General features: G+C 37.8%; 2 protein-coding genes across 4 annotated transcripts in view; both read left to right on the top strand.

The window, feature by feature from the left end:
* Positions 1-26,284, top strand: part of LOC110438686 (salivary C-type lectin 2) — a 64,387-nt gene that overhangs the window by 21,875 nt on the left and 16,228 nt on the right. The gene's annotated exons all lie outside the window — the stretch shown is intronic.
* Positions 1-26,284, top strand: part of irgf4 (immunity-related GTPase family, f4) — a 44,567-nt gene that overhangs the window by 4,988 nt on the left and 13,295 nt on the right. The window contains exons 2-6 of one of the 2 annotated variants that reach the window (XM_087243570.1): positions 17,174-17,257; positions 19,903-19,998; positions 20,519-20,749; positions 20,832-20,854; positions 25,372-25,487. In XM_087243570.1, coding sequence (XP_087099696.1) covers positions 17,174-17,257; positions 19,903-19,998; positions 20,519-20,749; positions 20,832-20,854; positions 25,372-25,487 — 550 coding nt within the window. Of the gene's footprint in view, positions 1-5,034; positions 5,131-5,341; positions 5,904-6,019; positions 8,774-17,173; positions 17,258-19,902; positions 19,999-20,518; positions 20,750-20,831; positions 20,855-25,371; positions 25,488-26,284 lie in introns of those variants that run through there. The other variant, XM_087243571.1, reaches the window with a different exon arrangement.

Genomic DNA, 26,284 nt, shown 5'->3' with positions numbered 1-26,284 from the left:
TATTTGCGCACTGTACGGTAGCTTCATTGTCATTGGATGAGGATGCAAGAGACAGACCATTGATGTCCCCATAGGATGGCTGCGACAACTACGGGATATAGTTCGAAGAGAGCTGATGATTGTTGATTTTGAGAGATATTGAGCATTTGGGGTGGCCATGGGGAGGCGAACTAATGCCCTTGATAAAAACCCCCAAAACCGAGTGAGGGGGCAGCGTCGGTGAATAAGCTAATGTCGACTGGGCATGTGATTAAGTTGCTATAGAAAAAGAAACAGCCGTTCCATTGCTTGAGGAAGGAGATCCATCTGCTGAGTTCTTCACGACTAGGTTTGTTAAGGATAATAGATTGTTCCAAACTGTTAGCTGGAGGAGGTGAGAAATGAACAGGCGGCCTTGAGAGATAATTTGCATGGCTAAATTTAAGTGACCGAGGATAGATAGGAGTTTGCGCTTGGTGCATACTTGTTTCTCTAAAAAGATTAGAGAAAGAGATATGATGCGATCGATTTTCTCTTTGGGGAGGGATTCTTTAAATTTATTGGGGTTTAGATTAATACCCAGAAATTCGATGGAAGTGCTGGGTTCGGATGTTTTCTCTTCAGCGAGAGGAATACCGAGATCAGTGAAAACCTTTTGGATGATCGCTAGGTGTTTAGCTGGTGGTGGAGACGGGAGGGAAATGATGAGGAAGTCATCTAAGAGATGAATCGGATACGGAAAGCTGTAGTTATTGGATAGTATACAACATAGTGCTTCTGAAAGTGTATCAAAAATTTGGGGCTACTTCTGCAACCGAAAGTAAGTCGGACTGTGAAGTAAAGTTTTGATCGCCATCGGAAGCTGAATAGGTGCCAGAAATCAGGGTGAATGGGCACAGTGTTGAATGCGGATGTGATGTCAACTTTAGCGAGCCATGCATTGCGTCCAGCTATTTTGATGAGTGAGATAGCTTGTTCTATGTCATGATAGTGGAGCAAGAATTCTCCTGGCTGAATGGTGCTGTTAATGGTGGAAAAGACGAAAGAAGATGCTTATGCGGGGAAGAGAGATCAATAATTAGGTGTTTTTTATCTAAGAATTTTCGAGTACCAATGCCTAATGGGCTGCGTGAAACGTTAAATGGAGGAGCAAAGAATGGCCCGATCATAAATTTGTTTTTAATTTCTTTTTTTAATCAGCAAATTCGACAGTTTCTGGTTCTGTGTTTGCTTTTTGTAGGTTGGGACAGAAGAGATAATAGGAAGGAAGTGCTGAAACGACAGGGTGGAATCTGTGGGTTAGACCTAAAATGAGAAAATCAGAAAAGTTAGTATCAGAGTGAGAGTGCAATTTATAAGCCAGGTGAGGAACATTAGTTGGAGTCGACAGGTAGTTTTTTGATCTTTTATTATGGGATTTCCAGACGAGGCAGACGACTTTGGCGGGAGCGCCGCCACAATAGGAGCAAATGTGTAGGTATTTGCAGGGATTTTGTGGCACCTGCCAATTTTAAAGTTTTGGCAGGTGTCACGGTTGGGGGGGATGGGGGGGGGGGCGGAAAGAAGACGAGGAGAGAAGAGGGGAAATGTTGTGGTTGGGGGGCGAGGAATGTAACTGGAGGATTTGACTGCTGTTTGACTGTCGGAGGTAGGAATAATGAAGGGACAGGAAGTAGTGGGGTGCAGTTTAGAACAGCAGACCATGCAGGACAGATTGCGGCAACCTTGCAAGACTCTGTTTTGGAGGTCGGTGTACAGAGCCCCCCAATAAGGACACTGATTCCACTGAGTCACTCTAATGGTGCATTTGGCGGAAAAAAGTTTGTGATAAGTATAAAAATGTGTTCCCCCATATGAGAGAACGAACTCAGTGATGATGGCCATGTAGTTATTAAGCTCGCATCTCCTATGGGGAAAAATGGAGCAGATGATATCTGTGTATTGGGAGAAGGCTAAGTTGATCTCGGCTAGTGATAGGATGTGTAAATGGGAACTATGGGGCTGTTTGAGTGTGAGAGAAAATTCGCCGCAATCTACCTGGTCATTCCACCGTGGGGAGTGTAATAGGTCATAAGAGAGTGATGAGGTCAATGTCGGCACCTGAGAGGATCTGATTTCTTGCTGCATGGGAGACTTGGTCTGGTTCTATTATCAGAGCATTGTTTGGTGGAGGGCTGGGTGTGGCTGAAGAAAGTGTGAATGAGGGGCATGAGGCAGAAACTGGTGCAGGGGTAGGTACTTGCTGAGTGGGGTTTGGGTTTGTAAGTACAGGGGGAGTGGCAAAGAGGGGAAGCAGGAAGTATGAGTAGGATGGGAGATAGCAGGTTGAAATGGGATAGAGCATGAAGCAGAGGATTGGGGGGGAAGTAAGGAGATTGGGGAAGAGCTGGAGGAACAGTGTTAGAAGGGAGGAAGTGGATCGCTGAAGTAGAGGGAAGATTAGGGCTGTTTGAAGAACTGAAGGTGGGGGGGCTGGAGGCCAGGAAAGAAAGGTAGGGTAGGGTTGAGGAGGATCAGATTGGGGATTGTAGTTAATCTGGTTGTAGTCCTAGTTAGTGTTTGTTTGACGTCATTTGTTGTGCTTGTGATTCCTGGGGGCGTGATCTGGCGGGAGTGCGGCAAGGTGCGTGTTTTGTTTTGTCCTTTCTTTTCCCTTGCGGTGGATATGGAGTGGGGTGATCGCTGGATTGTTTGTTGTTTCCTCTTGTTGGTGATGTGAGGGAAGGGTGGAGTTCGATGTGGCGTTTGAGTAGAGTTCCAGTTTATTGAATGAAGGAGGAGGCCGATGCATATAATGAGGTGGCTGAGCTTATTTGTTGTCCTTGTGCTGAGGGAGAAACTGATCCGGTTTGAGGCATACAAGCTGAAGTTGAGTGGGTCATTCTCCAGCCTCTAGTAGAGGCCTCGGGTTCTAGTGTATGGCCTCGCGGGGCTGGGAGGTGCGCCGCGGGCATCTCAGCTAGAGCAGGGTGTTCTTGGGAGATGTTTTCCTGGTTATTGTTGTTATTGTTAAAGTTATTGTTGCCGTTGTTTTCCATGTAGTTAGTGGGTTCGTTGGTTTGTATTTGGAGTGTTGGAAATGTTGGTTTGGTCGTTTGCTTAGTCTCAGCTTGTACCGAGGCGGACAGAGCTTCTCCAAGACGAAGATAACTGGAGTGAAAAAGTGGTTATTTATAATGCTTCCGTAATCATTCAATAAGGCATATTATGGAGCTAATGTGGAGCCAGCCGTGTTGATCATAAGCACGAGATCCTCTCGAAATTATATATATTATATATATATATATATATATATATATATATATATATATATATATATATATATATATATACATAACTTTGCTCCGTGGAAAATAAGGATTTAAATAATATTCCACTGCTGTTGTTAAATTCTGTCATATATCTGCTGCATTTTTAATGTGTCATTATTGTAAAGACTATGTCGTGAGCATCTGATTTCTCCTCAGTGATGATGTCCTTTGAATATATAAAGGCTGGTTGTTTTACCGTTGATGAGAGACAATAGTGGTATTACAGATTTCAAAACAAAAATTTTAGTATTAAAAAGGAAACATAAGCCTGACAACAGAAAGATCCTATTAATGTCTTAACAAATGCCCTTAAATAATGCAGCCTGTAGAGCAAGCTTCAAGTATTGATTGATATGTGTTTGAGATTGTGTCATCTGTCATATCTTTTCTTTATTTTCGGGGATTTTTCTCGTGAGGCACAGCTTTTGAAAATGATGACATGACACTCTGCTGGGTAGTTGCGCTGGTTTACCAGCACTTGTTTGGGTCTGTAATTTTATTAGTATCTTTATAAGGGTGATGCAGTTTTAAATGGTGAAATAGGTTTGTGGTGCCCCACAGGTGGGGTAAATAGTAAAATTTTCACTGCTGTCACTTTTGGCAATGCTGCACAGGTACCATAAGTCCGGTGATCATACAGCCAGTGCTTATTTGTAGGAGAGGCTTGTGTTTTGTTGGTAAAAAAATATATGGTTTGTCTAACCCCATTACTTTGTTCATTATTTGACCAAAACCAAAAAGTGTTACTTTGTGTCCCACTCTCCCCTACTCCTGGGTCACCAAGGAACCTTAAATCCCTATTTTTAAATCTTATAGTAACTCATCTTGATTTGTAGCTGTAGACAAGGTTTGACAGATATTGAAGTGTTAAAATGGTTCTATAATAGAAATGTATGAAGAAGTTATTGCAGCATCTCAGTCTTAGAGTACATGGTTGTACACTGGGTTCAGCAGAGTCAGAATGAACCTCAAACATCCTCACTTCAAAGATTATATAACTAAATAAGCTTATTAAATTAATCTTTGTATATCAAATGGGAATCCATCAAAAGTTATTGTTAAATAATGAATGAATTAATTAAAACTGTAATGGAATTTTTTGTTCTTTTTAACTTACAAAATTTGTCACCTACATTAAATGTTTATCTTTTTGTTAGCTGTGGAATTAAACCATTGGGAATTCATTTGCCATAAATTTAGCCTATTTTATTAATTATTTTGCATATATGCACTTTTACTCAGTTCTTATTACCATGTACTGTTACTATACAATTATTACAATCTTTTAGCATAAAAATATTGTCCACAGTCTTGCTAAGAAAACAGTTTACTGCCAAGCTGTTACATTCCTGTTGTATATTTGTTGTCCATCATTTCCAATTTTTCTGTTGCAAACTCTGTAAAACATACAGCACAGTTTAAGGGATTTGATGACTATCAAATGCTTGTAAGTTCGGTGCTTATAAGCAGGGAAGCATTGCACTTCTCATTCAGTCCGCAACCTACTTTCACATATTAGACATAATAATGTTTCTTAAATTCATCCACTGCTTATTACTAAACACTATAGACAAGCTAAATTATGTCACTGGTTTAGTGAATCAAACCCCACCTTCAAGTTAATCTAAAGGATTCTTATAGGAGTTAGTTCCACATTTTGACTGACAGGATGATGTATTAGAGGAAGTTTGTGTTATTATAAAACCTTTCTCAGTAGAGGACATTTTGTTTTCTTTAATTTCAGGAAGAAATTGAAGCAACTGTCCAGTCCTTACAGAACAACATACAACTCTGTGAGAATATCACAGGCGGGTTTGGGGAAACTGCTCAACACATCCAGGTGAGGAACAATAATAAAGTTACATTTAAGACATGAGTAATATTAGCCAAAAAGTTGTGTTATTGTTTGCAGAACAAGTATTTATATAAGAGTCTTATTTGTTGCATACCCAATTTTTTTTTTTTTTTTTGATGATACAAATGCGAGTCATGTGCATTTGTAACAGCTTACATTAATGCTGTTTTTATAACACTGTTGGCATATTTTTTAGTCTGGTGCAGAAGATTATGTGATATCTCAGGAGGAACTGGTCGATCTTAGAAAAGCCATATCTACTCAAGATCTCCCTACAGCAATAAACACCATTAAAGAATGCCTTCGTAAGCAAGACCTGGTTGAGCTGAACATTGGTGTGACAGGAGAGTCTGGTTCTGGAAAGTCCACATTTGTCAATGCATTCAGGGGTTTAGGAAATGAAGAAAAGGGCTCTGCAGAAACCGGCTTTGAAGAAACCACTATGGAGCCTAAAGATTATATTCACCCAAATTTCAAAAACGTCAGATTGTGGGATCTTCCTGGTATTGGAACACCAAACTTCAAAGCCAAGGATTACCTTAAACTGGTTAAATTTGAGCGTTATGATTTTTTCATCATCATTTCATCCGATCGATTTAAGGAACACCACTCTCTGCTGGCTGAGGAGATTGTAAGATTGAGGAAAACCTTTTACTTTGTCCGTTCCAAGATTGACCAGAGCATCGATTCTGAAAAGTACAAAAAAACCTTTGACCAGGAAAAGATGCTGGATAACATCCGAGACAAGTGTAAAAGTGGTAATTTTATGCAGGTGATATATAAAAACCATTGAATATGAGCTCAAAGCATTAAGATACTGCACTGTTTGTGAAATGCACATGCCTTCTCAAACTATGATTTTGCTCCTGTCTAGAGCTGAGCAAGATTGTAAAGGATCCTGCTGTGTTCTTGATCTCCTGCAATGAGCTCAACAAATATGATTTCCAGCTGCTGCAGGAACGGATGGAGACGGAGCTTCCACTGCATAAGAGACGGGTCCTGATGTTGGCTTTGCCGAATGTTTCGCTGGATGTAATTAAGAAAAAGAAGGAAGTTCTAGAGAAAGACATTGCAAAAGTTGCCTTCATATCTGCTACTGTGTCTGCTGTTCCTATTCCTGGTCTTTCAGTCGCTGTGGATGTCATGATCATAAAAGAAGAGACGGAGAAGTACTTCAGGGGTTTTAATCTGGATGATGAATCTCTACAGAGGCTCTGTGATGTATCAGGGAAGAGCTTAGAGGAAATTAAGAGTTTAATGAAGTCGCCACTGAAAGCTGGGATTGGGAGTTATTCAATATTAGCTTTGCTGAGTTCTGCAACCTTGGTTCTGGGTGGAATGTCAGTTTTAGCAGCAGAAAGTGCACTTGAGTATTTTCTGAGCACCATACCTTTGATTGGCTCTGTGGCTGCAGCAGCGATGTCTTATAAAACAATCACATTAATGCTGAAGAAAACTCTGAATGATTTAGCAAAAGATGCTGAAACTGTTTTCAAGGCATTGCTGGAGACTGAAGTGTAAATGTAGAGTCTGACCATCTGAAAGGTTTACTCAACTGCACCTAATGCTAAGTTCTCATGGTTTACATTTACAAATCGCATATAATGGCATAATCTAATGAGTTAATTTTTTTGTGTATTTTCTCTATAGTTGATGTAGTTTTTGTGACTGTAGGATTGGTTGAGCCAGATTGTGCTGGCTTGGATGCAGTTGCACTTTTGTACTTTTAAGATGTTCTGAGAAATTTAGACTTTGGTTTCCTCTTTTTCCCATTTAGAGAAATCTTGAATATTTAGCTCTTCCCATATATTGCTGTTTGCAGCGATGTAAAATAATGATTTACAAATACTCAAATTATTGTAATTAGGTAGTTTTTCTAAGGAATTGTATTTTCATGTTGTTCTAAGTTTAAGGTACTTTTACTATACTATTGTGTTTAAACCTGCAGTCACTGCTTTATATGTTTTTTTCTTGTCTAAAACCTGGAAGTATAGGATCAGCACTGTAAACATTGCAGTAACATGCTGTGCACTACACACCTGCAGCTGTTGCAGAGATTTCAAAATGCAGAACTGGTGTAAACATCCCTTTAATATCTTTCAGTTCAGTTTAATGTATAGCATCAAACAACATCACAATCTCTGTAAGAGTAATACGCTTGTGTCCTCCTAGGCTTCAGTTCATGACACTAGTTAAACAACGTGGTGACGCTTCTCTGCTTTAGCCTATGTAACCCAGTGAGTGATAAAACACTGCAGTCCTCTGCAGCTCACCCTCGTGTTGTCTGTAATAGTGTTGTCCCGCTACTGACGTTTTAAAAAACATCCATTTCCCACTAACATTAAATCCCCACTGAGCGCATTTTTATCATAGTCTTCACCAGTGTTCATCAGTTTACCCCTCTTCAGTGCAAACACAGAGACAGTGGTGGGTGAACTGATGACCTTCTCGGCCAATCACAAGCATTTCTGTTGAGCACAGAAATACCATGGCAAATCAGCGCTGTTTTAAGAAAGCCATCAACAGTGCCTTAAATGTTAGGAGGAAATTTAAGTTTTTCCTTTTATTTCAGTATCGAGACGAGTCTAATATATATTGAAAGATTCAGTTTATTAACTAAATAATAGTTAATTGACATCTAAAACATGTGTTTGGGAAAGAAAACAATAGCTAATTAGTGCCATTTCCCTTAAATTAGCTGAAAATGAGCTCTGATATCCCTTTTATTTTCACCATTCAATTGGAACAGACCTTTGACTCACTGGGAAGGTGGTGAATTTATAAATTTGTGTCACTTTCTCTTCGCTGATAAGATATACAGCCAGGTACACAACGTTGCTATGTAACTCTTAACGTTACTTCCGGGTTGCTTTCCACCGCAGCCTCGATTTCGCTTTTAAAAATGGCGGCCATGTGAAATCAGTCTATAATCAGTCCTGCGATTCCTGTCCAATCAAATCACACATAAAAATACCAGCAAAAGCCTACAGATAGCTGCCATTACTTGCCAAAAATTTAGTGCAAGTAGTCATATTACCTGAGTCTGATTTTTAAGTACTCTTTCCTCAACTGACTGCTTGTTGCCGTGGTTCACACCAAAAGTTTATTAGAGTTTTAGTAGAGAAGCACTTAAGGTCGAATTAGAACAAGTAATAAAAGAAACATACATGGCATTCTCAGCGAATACACTTATACAAGAATCTGTTTCACTCGCAGTTCATTCACAGCCAGACTGAAGTGACCTGTTGAGCTGACTTTAAGACCCAGATTAATGTAATGTATGGATTAATAACATTCATTTTCTAGATGTGTATTGTTTTCCCTACACTTGGCTTTGTTTAAAAAATTATGACTTTGCTTTTTGCTAGATGTGTTTTTGTTCAGATTAATCGTCTGCAATGAGGAGAGATGTAGATTTATTCTCACTTTAGATTGGGTCATGATTGATAGAGATGTTTAATTCCTTATTTAATCTATGTTTTAGATGTTAAACCATCAGCTGTGTTTCTTTAAGATCGTGTCATTTATTTTATCTTTAAAGCAGTCAAGTTGCTTCATGCTTTTCCTGTCATGCTCTCAATTTAAAGAAAACGAATAAAAAAACTTTTAATTAACCAGTTGAAATTGACATAATGTTGGGTGTTTTTCTGTTTCAGTGTAGTATCTTATTGTTTATCGTTTTTTATTAAATGTGCACAATTTGGCTTTGCTTTGGCCCATTAAATGAATATTGTATTTCCCAAGTAATATTATTAGCTGTATAAGAAAATTAGCTGTGTATTTTTAATCAGTTTCATTTTGTACAAAAGCAAATATGACATAATGCATTTTAATCTATGTTAATGTTGCAGATGTACTCGAAATAAAGTTAGAAACATCAATTCAGAATAAAATTGGTTGAAAAACAAATGAGTAACAATCTTTAACAATACCACACAAATCACAAGAGTTTTCTCTATCCACTTCAAACTGTTCAAGTAACTCTTTTACAGAGTAAACTCTGTGTACAATTTATAAGAAACCTCTTCTTTCACTTAGTGTTTCATGCTTAGATGATAAAGCCATCTAGTGATGGGAGATACAAAACTTTAAAGCTTCAAAACGAACCGAGTCATTGTGAAGTGAGTCACTGTTTTGAATCATTTGCAAACACCACACGACAGCGACATCTGCTGGTCAAAATCATGTAAACATGAACTGATGTTGGCATTTTCAAACACATTTCAGATATTAAATTGAAAGTATGATCAGTTCAATGCATTTAGCTAATTATCTAATATTAAATAATAAGTGTAAAATAATAAATAATATGTGTTTAATCATATTAGAGCTAGTGCAGTGTTGCAGATTATTAACTGCTATTGTTTTCTTTAGAATTTCTCATTAAAACATATCTAAAACCTAAGATCAGGTCAAAACTATGAAACATACCCAGTGCTTCACTAGTACATGATCATCATCATCTCGGTGAACCAGATGATTGGTGGGGATTCATGAAATTATGTATTGTATTATGTACACAAAATATCTTCTTTTGTGCTCAACAGAAGAAAGAAACTCATAAAGGTTTGAAACAAGTAAATTATGACAGTTTTTAGTTTGGGTGAACCGTGCCTTCAGTTTGTTGCATGTTTTACAGCATGTGCTGTTTATAGACTATACCAGTGTTGCCCAGCCCTGTACCTAAAGGCACACAAACAGTATGCATTTTCAACCTCTCTCAAATCAAACTCAACTAATCAGAAAGTAAGAAGAGACTCCAAAAGCTGAAGTTAATGGGTCAGATGAGGGAGACATCTAAAATATATGCTGTTGGTGTGCCTCCAGGAACAGGGTTGGCGAACACTATACAATACACTAAAAATGTTTTTATCTCCTGTACTTTTAGCAGGAGATTAGCAAGTGCCCACCCCACCTTAAATTGGTTTTGCTAAAGTGTGGAGAGCAAAATATTAATGAACCATTTTTTATACTGGTGTGTCTGATTCTGTAATTTATTTAGTGTTATGATTAGCAGTTATATGCTTTTGCTCAAATTTCCATCATGTCTCAGAGCCATAGGCAAACACACTGTACAGTACATACATTAATTAGAGCAATCTACAGTATCACAAGAAACAACATAAGTATTTTAGAAATCTGTTAAATGTAAAACTGTAGCATACCAGCCTGATCTCACGAGAAAACGTAAGTGTTTTACGTTTTGCCAGTTTAGTGGCTAATTCGTACGAATTCGTACGATTTTAAAAAGGAGGCATGGCACCTGACCGCACCCCTAACCCCAATCGTCATTGGGGGATGAGCAAATCGTACTAAATTGTACGCATTAGATCGTACGAATTCATACGAATTAGCCACTAAATGAAAAAGTTATGAATTGCCGTGAGATTGTGTTGAGCATACTGTTAATTATTAAGCAAATACCAAACTGCCCAGTGCATTCAACTGACTTCAGACTTTTGCCATCTAAATAAATACAACATGATTATAATAATTATAATTCATTAATTTTCTTGTCGGCTTAGTCCCTTTATTAATCTGGGGTCATCACAGTGGAATGAACCACCAACTTATCCAGCATATGTTTTACACAGTGGATGCCCTTCCAGCCACAACCCATCTCTAGGAAACATCCACACATATTCATTCACACACACACTCTACAGACAATTCAGCTTACCCAATTCACCTGTACCGCATGTCTTTGGACTGTGGGGGAAACCAGAGAAAATTCAGGAAAACCCACACCAGCAATACAGAAACGTCAACTGACCCAGACGAGGCTCGACCTTCTTGATGTGAGGCGATTGTGCTACCTACTACGCCACCACGACACCCCTAAATATAGAGTTTCTTAACACATTTTTTTGTTATGGTAATAACACATATATACATATATAAACAATTATATGAATCGATTACAATGTTTAGAGTATAATGCTTAATTCGGATGGATAACTGCAAACATAGTCTGTCTCCTGAGTGATATTTTTCTGAAACTGCATTTTACAGAGCCTATTAAAGATTTGTCAGAAAAGGCCTAAAAAAAAGCCTACCTTGTCTCTATATACCTAGAGGCAACATATATTAAAATTAATATATGAGAGCTTATTAAGTGCATGTTCACATGAAACACTAAAGCACAGGCACATGTAATCCTCATGCACCACATGCTAAACACAACACCAACAGAAGACTGAAAGCGAGACATGAGTACACGATAAATAAACACTCACCATGCACTCACACATGCAACATGGCTGTTTCATCCCAGCTCCAAGCAAAACCAAAACTGACTCAGACACTGGGAATGAAACCCCACGCTGCAGACAGAACGAACACAAACACCAGGACGAGAGCCAATGTCCCGAGCACACACAGACCTCGCATAGAGAAAGCGCTCATACAAAACACACACAATGACAGAAAATTAGTGCTCGACCTGAGAAAAATTGAGCTGATCACAACATACAAGACAAGACAGGACTAGTGTCTGGACTCTGCCACCAAAATAAGAATTAACAAGACCGAAGTGGCAGAATCCTGACAGTCCAACATTTCGTGTGGTGCATTTATACTTCTCTGTGCTGTTTGTGTAGCTCTGCAGTACCTCTACTGAAACACTAGCTGGCAGCAGGTTTTTATGTTCTTCTGTTTCAAGTTTCTTCATAGGTATTTAGTTTTTTACTGAACACAAAACAACAGTCTTCATCTTAATAATAATAATTTCTTTCATCTGAGAAATATCGCTAAATTACAAAGTATGCTATCCATCTCAGATGCAGAAAAGCTAGTGCATGCTTTTATGAGCTCTAGGCTGGATTACTGTAATGCTCTATTTGCTGGCTGCCCAGCATCCTCTATTAACAAACTTCAGCTAGTACAACCTGCAGCAGCCAGAGTTCTGACCAGCTCTAGAAAATATGATCATATCACCCCAATTTTATCCTCCTTACATTGGCTGCCTGTTTAGTTTCATATTGAATTTAAAATATTACTTCTCACCTATTAAGCTCTAAATAATCTAGCTCCTGTTTATCTAACCAACCTTCTGTCTCGTTACAATCCAACTCGTTCTTTAAGATCTCAAAACTCAGGGCTTCTGGTAGTGCCTAGAATAGCAAAATCCACTAAAGGAGGTCGAGCCTTCTCCTTTATGGCTCCTAAACTCTGGAATATCCTTCCTGATAATGTCCGAGGCTCAGACACACTCTCTCAGTTCAACACTAGATTAAAGACCGATCTGTTTAGTAAAGCATACACTCAGTGCATCACTTAACAGTATGATGCATGACTGTGCTCCAGGTTTCTGCATCTTGTTTATATACACTGAACACCAGAGACGCTAATTATTCTTTTTATTCTCCATTTCCACCTGGGTATACTCATTCTGAGGCCCCCAGAGACTATGCAGAGCCACTGATGCTATCCAGGCCCTGTAAAGAGATGATCTCCTAGTTTTTATAATCCTGGACCAGGCCGTATCCAGAGCAGCTGCTGTGGAGGTCAAGGAGGAGTGAAGAGCATGAGACTGATTCCTGTGAGACAGATGAGTCTTCACTGACGACCAGCGTTCTCCAGCTCTGGCGCCTAGACTGCAGCTCTGCACAAGACGTTTGGCCATAGCAGAAATGATCGAGCCTAACTGAGTCTGGTTTCTCTCCAGGTTTTTATCCTTTACTTTCGCCAATTGGTGAAGTTTTTTCCTCTCCGCTGTCGCCACTGGCTTGCATAGTTTGGGACTTCTGGAGATGTGCATGGATGGATTTGCTCTTCAGTGTTTGAACTCTCAGTATTGATTATTAAACCACACTGAACTGAACTGAACTGAACTGAACTAACAAAACTAAACTGCTCTTAATCTTTGAAAACTGAACTGACACTGTTTCAATTTACTTTAACATCTGTGAAGCTGCTTTGACACAACCTACATTGTAAAAGTGATATAGAAATAAAGATGAATTTAATTTAATAACTGATCTCTGGCTAATTTGGTTTTTCAAACAAGTTCGTGAATCAGATTAGAATGTCTGGATAAACTGATCTGAGATCTGCGTGTGTTGTGAAGGACAGATCTATCCATCCTCGAAATCATGATCAGCAATGCAACAATTGGCTGACGGCACAGCAGCGTGATGACATCATCTGATTAATATTCAATTATCCATCTGAGCAAAATTACATCAAATTCGTAATAGTAATCGATTTGTTAAATACGTTATGCAATAGCTTTCCACATTTGTTGTAAGCTGCAGGCTTTACACTTTCATGTGTCAAGAGTATTTAGCAATTTATTAAATTTTACATTTAGAGCAGATTAATCGGCATAATAAAAGGCTGTTTAAATAAATTTTGCATCAAAAAAGATATTTGTTGAGGTGATGCATCAAATCACTGGCATATTAACTGTCTAAACGTGAATGACTGAATAAATTCTTATTAAAAAAATCTAAAAAACAACAAACAAAACTGATAATTGATTATTGTGCATGTTGTCTATTCCCATAGGCAAATTGTACTACTAAAGCTGGATCAGTAACCTTCATGCTGCGTTCACACAAGATGCAGAACGCGCATCAATCGCGAGTGATTTACATGTTAACTCAATGCAAACACGCAAATAGACATCCTGCGGCTCGAATGACGTGGTGCAAATGATACGAATGGCGCAGCGCGAATTGAGTGTTTTGCGCATTTGACGCACTTAATGCACATTTCGAGCCAATCAATTGAGTTAAAAAATCTGAACTTAAGTGGATATTCATGCCGCATTAGCCAATCAGGAGCTTGCTCTTGTGGGGGCGTGATTGTAATGTAGCATCTGTTGTTGGTTTCCCATGGGAAATCCTCCAGCCAACACTGAAAACAGTTTATCAAACTGGGCTTGGCTCAGTCAGAAGCACCGCTGAAAGCCTCCGTCACCCAGGTTCAGTTTCTAGAGGAGTTTATGAGCTCACAGAGCTGGATGCACCTCTGAAAGGATCTAGTGCACTAAGACACGGCCCTAAACATATCGAAACTGTTTTTCAGTCTTTATAAAGCACATAAACACTGTTATTTTCTTCATAAAATCCATGTTAGTCATTTAGCAATGAAGCTAGAGTCACCGGGCAGACAGAAGCCCTGCCCATCACACGAATCCGTGTCTGTTCTGAAGTAAATTTGACCCCCAAATCAAGCGGATTTGACGCGCGAATGAAGTGAGTAAACCCAAATGTTCATTTGCCATTTACACGCGAATATCGATTTATCTGCGCCTTCTGTGTCTGGCAACAACTCTCAGATCAGTTTCAAAGAATGAAACAATCCTGGATCATGTCAAATCATCAATATCCAAATCCAGCTAACCAAGTTATCCACAAATGAAAAACAGACCCCAGACCTCCATAGCTCCTTCATGGGGCTCAAAACTTGTAAACACTTGCTCCAGCGGGTTTGCATGGCTCTCTGTCTCGCCCACACACACACACACTCGTCAGTGACACTTGTCATGACAGCACATGTTTTTCATGTTAATCATGTTCTTAATTAATTTTATAAGTTACACAAGCTGTTTTAAGTCAGTTTAACATAATTTAGTTAAAGTTGAATAGACTCATGAGGTGAATTTGATTCAGCTTATTCATTTAAAGCAACCAGGGTTTTCTTACAGTGTACATAAATTATATGAACTTAAATATGGGTAAACTTTCACCTGTAGTAAGTCAGCCTGGCCTCTGGGAATCTTGGTAACACTTTATGATAACTACACACTATAAATCATTTATTAAGCATTAGCATCTAGTGAATTCATTATTTGTAAAGCATTAACTCTACATTAATAAGCTTTAGTAAGCAGTTTATAACTGCAGCTACAAATGCTCTATTCTTGACTTATAAGCACCTGTATAATGTGTTAAATAATTGTATTTTCATACTTTGTTAATGACTTATTTTTCATTACTAAATTAAGTATCGCATTATTTACAAACCAGTTGTAGTTGAGGGTTTTAGGATAATTTAGGATGAGTTAGTAAATGATTAACAAACTATTGAAATCAACGTTTTATATATCTTATTAATCATACATATATTAATAGTTAACTAATATGTTAATAAATGCTTTATTAACTCAACTTCATGCAGTTTTGTGAGCTAATCTAAAGTGAGGACTATTCATGCTTTATAAATCTCTTATAAATGACAAATAAAGGCTCAGAATCAAATGAACAATAATCTTTGCAATCTTTTCTAAAAAGGACAATTTTGATAAAGTTTAAACATTGCTGAATAACAGGAGTGTCAAAATACAACATCCAACTGGATAAAACAACAACAACAATTTAGTAATTTAACAATATAATAAGATGCAATGTTTAAACTCTACAGTGATTTTATTTTAGATCAGGTTGCAAAGATTTATTTTTTATTTGAAATGAATGAATTGGACATTATGAAGGACGAATAAATAAATGGGAATGAATAATGTCATTATTTTTGTTTATAATTTAACTGAGCCTTTATTTGTCATTTATAAGGGATTTATAAAGCATGAATAGTCCTCACTTTAGATTAGGTCACAAGACTAGATGAAGTTGAGTTAATAAAGCATTTATTAACATACTTAATAACCATTAATATATGCCTGAATAATAAGATATATAAATGTTGATTTCAATAGTTTATTAATCATTTACTAACTCATTCTGAATCATCCTAAAAACCTCAACTACTCTTAAATACAACTGGTTTGTAAATAATGAAATACTTCATTTAGTAATGAATAATAAATCATTAACAAAGTATGAAAATACGATTATTAAACACATTTTAAATATGTTTATAAGTCAAGAATAGAGCATTTGTACAGTAGCTGCAGTTATAAACTGCTTACTAACGTTTATTAATGTAGAGATAATGCTTAACAGATGATGAATTCACTAGATGCTAATGCTTAATAAATGATTTATAGTGTGTAGTTCATATAAAGTGTTACCGGAATCTTTCGTGTAAATTACACTTGGGTGAATTACTGTAAATATTTTCTAAAGTTTTTGTGTACTGTACAAATATTATTGGAAATATTGGGAAAATCGCTCCTGTGGTAAGTCAGTTTTGTCCCTATAGGAATGTGCTACAACAAGAATATTACATATAGGTAAATTACTGTAAATGTTTTCCCCAAATATTTGTGCGCTGTAGGCTAATGAAAGTGAAAATGTGAGAAAAATCATGTTAGCAATTTACCTGCAATATTATTTTTTGTTTACTATTTGTGTACTGTAAACGTATGACATATTATCAATTTCTTCTTGTATGTACCTTATGAAGAGAGATACAGTCGCTTTGCTACCTGGCCTCTAAACCTTTACTGGATAGTTTGAGCTTACTGTGCGTTTTGGTTCTGTCGATGTAATTTGCAGATGATCCCTAAAACTGCATCCGCCACATGTCCTGTGAATATCAAAGTAATCAAACCGAAAACCACCTTTACCGAGCTCAAGCGGCTTGCCGTACAACATTCACCTGGAAGAGACGGAAGTTATTTTCTTTCGTTTAGTCACTCAGGCTATTAAAGCTAGAAAGGAAAAAAACAAGAGTAAGCTGTTAGAAACAATACAACTTTCGAAGCTGATTTTTGAGGAGTTTGTTTCTGTATACAGCAGATCTTTGCGACTCTCGAGATGTTTTAGTTTTTCGAGGACTTTGAGAAAGTGAATGTAGAGCTGGAGCTCAGACTAGAGTGGAAATGGCTTCGCTAAATGTGTCTGTAGAGGAGCTGTCGTGTCCCGTGTGTCAGGAGATCTTCAACAATCCAGTGATTTTATCCTGCAGTCACAGTGTCTGTAAAGAGTGTCTTCAGCAGTTCTGGAGAACCAAGGGCACTCAGGAGTGTCCAGTGTGCAGGAGGAGATCCTCCAAACCTAATCCTCCATGTAATCTGGCGCTGAAGAACCTGTGTGAGGAGTTCGAGAAGCAGAGCAGATCAGAGGAGATGTGCAGTTTACATGGAGAGAAGTTCAAACTGTTTTGTCTGGAGCATAATCAGGCTGTGTGTGTGGTGTGCAGAGACTCACAGAAACACACTAACCACACATTCAGACCTATTGATGAAGCTGCTGCAGCCTGCAAGGTAAATCAGATATCTGACAAGTAAACTTCACTTTACATAACTCACACTGATATAAAACATGCTTGACGTTTTGTAGTCTTTTTTTTTCTAAAAACTGGCATTTTTTATAAATGTATATAGCGTTCTATATTATAATATTTAAGAACCGCCTATAAAGTTACACACAACATAGCTGTACACTTTAATCTAACTTTAATTGTATTTAAGAAGAATGACTTGCAGTCACGAAAACTAATTTTAAAATAATAGTATGTTTTACTTTTGAGTCATTCATTTCTGAGGGAAAAATTTGTTTTAACATATTTACAGTTTATTTTATTTTTATTATAAAAATGTAAAAGGTGTTCATTATAGAAATGTAGCTGAACATTTTACTGTAGGTCTTGTGACTTAGTCGGTCTTCTAAAATAGTATTCAGTTTTATTTGTAATTTAGCACTTGAGGCCATTTAGTTATCGAACAAAACGAACATTTTGAAAATAAACACTTTCTGTAATTCTCCCTTAATGCTATTTAAGCTATAAAAGTGTAAACCAGTGTTACATGTAACTTAGGAATGGTCCCTAAATTTGTGGGGAACAACAAAGCTTTCACAAGTTACATAAAACACGAGTGTTCACATTTATAACTTCAGTAGCATATGATGAAGTGACTTAAGCAGGTCACACACCAGAAGCGCTGCTCGGCCACGCAGCTCCATGCATTTCAGAAATCTAAACATAGGTTTCTATCAGGGTACATGCCAGGTCCGCGGCGCCCAGCCACAATTCAGGACACTGTTCATATTTCTGCAACGCCACAGAGCGCCATCTGATTAGTTTCATTTTAAATAACATGCGAATGTGCTCGTCTGGTGTGCAATACTTTCAACTGTCATGTGCGCGCTGTGTCGTGCATCCAGTGTGTGACCTGCTTCAAAGTCACACAATCAGCTGTGAAGTGTTTATCTGTTGTGTGTATACACCAAGATTATTATAGTTAATGAAAAAAACGAGGTCACACTTTACAATAAGGTTCATTAGTTAATGTTAATGCATTTACTAACATGAACAAACAATGAGCAATACATTTACTACTGTATTTGTTCATGCTAGTTAACGTTAATGAAATTACAGTAGTTCATTGTTAGTTCATGTTAACTCATGGTGCATTAACTAATGTTAACAAGCATGGACTTGGATGTTAATTATGCATTAGTAAATGTTTAATTATGATTATAAATGCTGTACACGTTGTTCATGATAAGTTCATGTTAGTAAACGCATTAACTAATGAACCTTATTGTAAAGTGTTACCGAAAACGAAAACTAGAATTGAAAAAAAAAAAACAATTTAACTGAAATGAAAATAAAAATGAGTGTTCATGTCGGACTGCAGAATAATCGATCTTTCATACACTCCTCCCTGAGTTAGACTCAGATGTGAGCTCTAAAATATTTCTCTTATAACAGGGTTGTTGGTGTTTAATGTATTCAAAGAGGTTGAAAAAACACTTGCAAAATATGAACAATAACATATGATCAACACATACATTTTTAGAAAGGTTTTTATGTTTAATTAGCAATCAACAGAGCCCAAAATATACCCTACACACCATAGATAACGATTTACCATGCGGGAACAATTGCACGTTTAAATGATACAAAGGGATACTTACACATCACAGACCTGCACTATATAAAATAATCCTCATCAATGTGTTCAATAAACTTTGCAGTATTAATACATCAACTGATGTCTATATGACAGGTCTATTAACTGCTGAACATGGCTTCTATATTGTTTATAATTTGTTGCTTCTGTGTTCATTTGGTTTATTCGATGCCTTCATTATATCTGGCAAAGAGGAATTTACATTTATTTTAATGTTTAGTAGAAGTTTTCCAATAAAAGGCCAACAGTAAATGGAGTTTAAATAAGAGTATTTTGCTTCGGTTGGGTTGCAAAACTTCATTTTAAGACATGTTTGAGATCAAGGTTCTGTAGTAACTGACTAAAATTATGATTGCTGACTACATATATTTTTGATATGTTGAGTTCTAACATGAGATAATTGCCACTAAAGATCTATTCATGTAAAAGATCTGAACTTTCCATCATTATTGTGGGCTGTTGTGTTTGAATTTGAGGATGGGAGATGCTAGTGTTCATTTGTCCTCTGAATAAAGGTGTCAAAAATATATCCTTGGTTGAGTTATTATACAATATTCTGATGATTTTATATCTTGCACCTAACAAATATTCTGATTTATAAAAAAACAAACATAAAACTATTACTGAAACTAATAAAAACTAAATCTAAAACTAAGCAAAATCTAAACATATAGAAACTGACATAAACTAGTAAATCTGATTTTAAAAACTGATTAAAACTAACTGAATTTAAAAACAAAAGGTTAAAACAAAATAAAAAACTAAAACTAATGAAAAATCCAAAACTATTATAACCTTGGTATATGCTAACATGCAGCTTTTAGATTTTTGGTTTATATTCAAATTAAAATCAATTTAATGCTTAAAATAGGCTATTTATCTAATGTCCAACATCAAGCCAGCTTTATGTGTTATTGTTTTAGAGTACCAATGTGCTCATCTTTCATGCATAAATCTGTATGTGTGTGATGTTTTCTCACTTTGAATTGCAGGAGCAGCTGGACCCTAAACTGAAAACCTTACAGGAGAAGCTCAAACGCAAAGAAAACATTAAAGAAGAGTTTGAGAAAACTTTTCGAAACGTCAAGGTGGGAGATTGATTACAATACACACAATGTAATTAACCAATATATTTAATTTCAACAGATATGTTGATTTGTTTGACATGATTGCATGTGTATTTATTAACTCCAATATGGAAATGTAGTATATGACCACATTGTCCATTGGGTTGGACAATAAAACTGAAACACTGGCCAGTGTAGTGTTGGAGATTTTGATGTCTAAATGTGCTGCTCCTGGTGGCCAGTCTTCACTGATCTTCAGTCCAGCAGTAGAGCAGAGTGTGAAGAGTTGAAAAATGAGTGTGAAAATGAATGAATGAATGAACCCCTGTATATGTAAACTCACTCACAATCATTTACACACTGCTGAGACTATAAACAAACGCTGCAATCTGCCACTAGGGGTGTATTAGAGCTTTATCACTTACTGTATATGATGAGGCTTCAGAAATGTATCCTTTTCCTGCAGACACAGATCATCTTCTACACTATTACTAGTGGAGTGATACTGTAGTTAATTAACTTATGACTGTGTTGTGTTCAGGCTCAGGCGGAGCAGACGGAGAGTCAGATCAGACTGCAGTTCCAGAAGCTCCAGCAGTTTCTCCGTGATGAAGAAGAAGCTTCAGTGTCTGCTGTGAGGGAGGAAGAGGAGGAGAAGCAGCAGATGATGAAGGGGAAGCTGGAGGAGATTAATAAACACATCTCAGATCTCTCACACGCCATCAGAGACACAGAGGAGAGCATGAGCCACAGCAGCATACGCTTTCTACAGGTCTGAAGGTTGATTAAGGAATAATTAATTAATGATTGACTGATTGAGCTTCTGCTGATCTGTGGTGTGTTTTGTTCTGCAGGAGTTTCCAGCCACGATGGAAAGGTAAATGGTGTGTGTGTGTGTGTGTGTGTGTGTGTGTGTGCGTGTGTGTGTGTGCGTGTGTGCGTTAGTGCGTGTGTGCGTTAGTGCGTGTGTGCGTGAAGCTGAAGCCGCTGCTCTTCTGAATGCAGTGATGGAGAGTAGTGATCTACATGTAGCATATCTACATTTTCTGTAGCTTGACCGTAGCTCCGCTACTTCTGATACTGTGTAGTTTTTCCAGTAGCTGCTGTTCTTTTCCCAGCAAGTATCTTTACAACATCTACAGTATATTTAGAGAACCTACAATGAGGCAGCACAGCTTCATCTTACTAGATCACACACTACAATACTGTATTATAACCATTCATTGATTTTACTCTGAAAATTGGGCTGACACAGTTTTAATTTCAGTTTACTAGCACCTCTGTGTTAAACCGCTTTGACACAATCTGCATTGTAAAAGCACTATAGAAATAAAGATAAACTGAATTGAAATTTCTTCTGCTTATCCGGAGCCGGTCATTGGAGCAGCAGTCTTAGGAGGGAAAGCCAGACTTCCCTCTCCATAGACACTCCTCCAGTTCCTCTAGGGGGATCCAGAGGCATTCCCAGGCCAGCTGAGAGACATAGTGCCTCCAGCGTGTTCTTTCCCTGAGGCCCTCCATCCTAGTAGGACCAGCCTGAAAAACCTCACTAGGTAGACACCTAGGAGGCACCAGAATCAGAACCGAGCCCCTCAGCTGCTTCTCTTCATGTAAAGGAATATTATGGACAGTACCATAAATACTGTGCCTGACCTCATGCAATATTTTTTGTCATGTTAGCCTAGACAGCACCACAAATATCCAGAGACTCCATCCAGGTCCTCAGGGTCAGGGCCGGCGTGTCCATAGAGGCGACCTAGGCGGCTGCCTAGGGCGGCAGTATAGACTGGGCGGCGTCCGCGATACCCCCCTCACCACCCGCTTCCTCAGTTATGTCCACGACACCTCCCTCACCACCCGCATCCTCAGTTATGTCAACGACACCTCCCTCACCACCCGCGTCCTCAGATATATTCGCGCATAGACGACAGAATAGAGAGAGCGGCGTCAGCAACACCTCCATCAGCACCCGCGTGTCGGGCGGCAGAATTGTGGTCCGTGACACCCGCGCATCCTCAGTTATGTCCACGCATAGGGCGGCAGAATAAAAAGCGCAGCGTCTGCGACACCTCCCTCCCTCCCTCAGCACCCGCGCGTCCTCATTTATATCCGTGCATAGTGCGCCGGAAAAGAGGTCCGCGACACCTCACTTCATTTTCATAACCGGTCACTTTCGTTTTCACATTGGGGTTGAGGGCGGCATGATCGTCCTCTGCCTAGAGCGGCAGTTCAGCTTGCTCCGGCCCTGCTCAGGGTGTATCTGCACCCTGCTACTTTTGATTAGCACAGAAGTCCAATAACAGAAAACCACTCGGATTCAGATCAGCAAGACCGTTCCTCCAAATCACACATCTCCAGATATCACTTTATTACCCACGTTGGCATTGAATCTACCAGTAGGACAATGGAGTCAGAGCACCTTTTAGCACCCCTCCCAGGGACTCCCATGAAGGCCGGGTGCTCTACAAAGTTGTTTGGCTCATAGGCACAAACTACAGTGACAATACTCTTATTCACTCCATGGGGCAAGGTTATGATAGTTTTGGATTTTTTAATAGTTTTAGTTTTTATTTAGTTTTAATTTTTTGTTTTTAAATTCAGTTAGTTTGAATTTATTTTTACAGGCAGATTTACTAGTTTTTATTAGCTTCTATATTTTGAAATTACTTAGATTTAGTTTTTATTAGTTTCAGTGTTAGTTTTATTTTTATTTTTTAATAAATCAGAATATTTGTTAGGTGCAAAATACAGTACATAAAATCATCAGATTATTGTATAATAACTCAACCAAGGATATATTTTTGACAGCTGTATTCAGAAGACACATGAACACTACCATCTCCCATCCTCAAATTCAAACACAACAGCCCACAAGACAGCAGACCAAAGTGCTGTTCAATATGTGTGCAAGGCTGCTTCTGGAGTTAGATACACAGTAATGATGGAAAGTTCAGATCTTTCCCATGAACCAGATCTTTTGTGGCAATCATTTCAAATGATTCAGTTCTATTTGGTGAACTCAACTATTTCACTTAGAATTCAACCAGTTCACTTAGAAGATCTGATTAAAAAGATTATTTGTTCACAATCAGGATCGCTAACACAGAAATAAAACCTGTATTGGGCACATGTGTTAAATTGTGTGCTCGGGTCGTATTCCATGCTGTCACCGTACTGTTGTCTTGTCCACTCACTGTTTTTGTCGCGGGAGCAACAATGACTGGAGGAGAACCAGCTTGTTTTGGCCAATGGCAGCAGGATTACAGACTTTGATGACTTAAACACCAGGAGTAAAACTGGCATCACAAAGTAAATAAAATTACTTCTTAAAGGCTTATGTATTAAATTACAACATAAGTTGTATTTCAGAGCCCAAACTGTGTGTGGAGGTGAGGCTGACTATCTTTAGTACCATTCCACCTCCAGCACAAGCTCAGGTCTTTCCCCAGTGATGTGACATTCCGTGTCCCAAGAGCCAGTTTCTGTGCCTGACCATCGGGTTGTCGAGGTCCTGACCTTCAACCACTGCCCATTCTACAATGCACCTGTCCCTTACAGCACCTCCTGCAGGGGTACCCAATAAAACCCTAAATAAAACGGCGTTTTAGAATGAAAACGATCCACGTTTACACTAGCGTTTCACCCAGCATTTCTGAACAGCACAGTTGTTATCGGCTCCGTTTTGTTATAAATATCCACACAGTGAAGATAACGCTCATATATGCAACACGACGCCTCAACATTTCTGCTGTCTGTTAAGTTGTTAATATTAAAATGAAAATAGCAGCTTCTTATATCATGTTTTTATTTTATTGTTAAGATATAGTGAAACAACATAACCAGGATGATGTGAATAAGGTTATACAGTACATTGTTACCGTTGAAGATTTACCGACATGTCCTCAGGAGTCTGTTTTCCAGATCACACTTGCGAAATCTAAACTTACAGGGAGTGGATGCAGGACTGAACTGTGTGTTAGGCTACTTAATATTGAGGAAAAGCCCCAATCAGAGAGGCGAATGGCTCCAGCACCGCCTCTGTTTTCAGATGTCTCTGTTTTCCTCGTCCACACTGAGACGGAGCAGCAGCGTTTTACAATGAAAACAGCCTCTTCAGCATTTCCAAACGTTCCCGTTTTCGGCGCTCAAACTCCGGTATTGTGTGGACAGATGGCGTAACCGTAGCAAAAATTAATGCGTTTTAAAATGAAAACATATTAGTGTAAACGGGGCCTGACTCATATCAGACATTGTTATGTTCCTCAAAGTTCTAGTACTCATTAGGGGTTTTTGAACCGCACTTAGTCAAATCTGTCGTCTAAGACTTTTTTGCCTTAGAAGACCCTAGCGGGGGCATTAGTCCCAGTCAGACTAGGATCACTCAGACACTCAAATTACTCCATCATGATAAGGTGGCGGTTCATTTAGGACATCTGTTGACGAACCATGATGAACCACAGTTTGTAAATCACACATCTCATGCTTTTACATTACATTTGTTTATTGATTGCTGTTTGTTTGTAAAAAAAAAAAAAAAAGTTTTTCAGAAACAGTTGAAATTCAGTCTATTAAGTGTTCTAGCAGTTTTAGAAAACAAAATGGTACCATACGCCACTTTCTTGCAGAATGCTTCTCTGTAATGCTTTGTTAGTTGACTCAATATGTAAATTTTTTTGTTGTTGCGATGCTACATTTGTTGCTGTTTTCTGCTTTGCATTTTTGTAATGTACAGTTAAAGTAAGAATTATTCGCCCACCTTTAATTATTATTTTTTTCTTTATTAAATTTTTACTAATTGATGTTGAACAGATTGAGGAAATTTTGACAGTATGTCTGATAATATTTGTTCTTCTGGAGAAAGTCCTATTTGTTTTATTTTAGCTAGAATAAAAGCAGTTTGAACATTTTTAAACACCATATTTTTTTGATAGTCTACAGAACAAACCATCATTATACAATAACTTACCTTATTAACCTTCCTAGTTACCCTAATTACCCTAGTTAAGCCTTTAAATGTCACTGTAAGCTGTATAGAAGGGTCTTGAAGAATATCTAGTCTAATATTATTTACTGTCATCATAGCAAAGATCAGTTATTGGAAATAAGTTATTAAAACTATTATGTTAAGAAATGTGTTGAAAAAAAATCTGCTCTCCATTAAACAGAAATTGGGAAGAAAAAAATGTTAATAAAAATAAACGGGGGGGCTAATAGTTCTGACTTCAACTGTACGTCTTTGTGGTAAAAAGTAGCTTCAATTATTCTAGCAACTTGTATAAAGCAACTTGTACTGTTTCTGGCTACTTTGTAGAAGTGTAGTTTGTAGCTTGTAGATGATCTGTAAGATACATTTTCAGAGACGTTTTTCCAACACTGTGAATGTTCTTCTTCCAGAGTGCAGATTTCTCCCCCGGATTCAAAGATGCCCGCTGGCACTCTGATTAAAGATTCTCAACCGGGGAACCTGATGCACATAGTCTATAGGAAGATGGAGGACATCATCCAGCACAGTGAGTCTGGAGAACATCTGGGTCACCGTTAACAAATCTCTGATTCTCTTATAGTATTGTAAAAATGTTTTTTAACCACAGCTGTTTGAACTGTAGTTCTGCTGAGTGATTAAAAAGTGATCAGCATGATGGTAAAAAACTGATAATTTCTAGTCAAGCCATTCTTCTCCAATCTTATACCAAAAACAGAAATGAGTGCAGCATTAATAGCTATAAATGTGGGAGAGCGTTGATATTATGTGATTGTATTGTATTGCAATATGGAACAATTAAATGTTGATGTTAAATCAAAAGTAATTCACAAATACTTGAAAATGAGATGATTTAATGTAGAGCTGGGCGATATGGCAAAAAAAATTATCCCAAATTATCAATTATCAATTTTTTTCATATCAGTCGATATCGATATTTATCACGATAAACGTAAAATCTTTATATCTGTCAATTTTACAAGATTTTCAGTATGCCAGTGGCTTTGTGCAGCTGATTTAACACATTTAGTGAAATGTTTTAGCTGTCTGACAATATAAATAATAAAATAATAATCTAAATTCAATTCAATTCAATTCAGCTTTATTTGTATAGCGCTTTTACAATGTAGATTGTGTCAAAGCAGCTTCACATAAATGGTCATAGTAACTGGAACAGTGTGGTTCAGGTTTTAGTGTTTAAGTTCAGTTCAGTTCAGTTTAGCTCAGTTCAGTGTGATTTAATCATTACTGAGAGTTCAAACACTGAAGAGCAAATTCATCGATGCGTAGCTCTACCAATCCTGAACCATGCGAGGCAGTGGCGAC

Source organism: Danio rerio, chromosome 3 (assembly GCF_052040795.2).
Source record: "Danio rerio strain M-AB ecotype USA chromosome 3, GRCz13ab, whole genome shotgun sequence".
In the NCBI taxonomy this organism is placed as follows: domain Eukaryota; kingdom Metazoa; phylum Chordata; class Actinopteri; order Cypriniformes; family Danionidae; genus Danio; species Danio rerio.
This window is presented reverse-complemented; position numbering and strand designations above follow the sequence as displayed.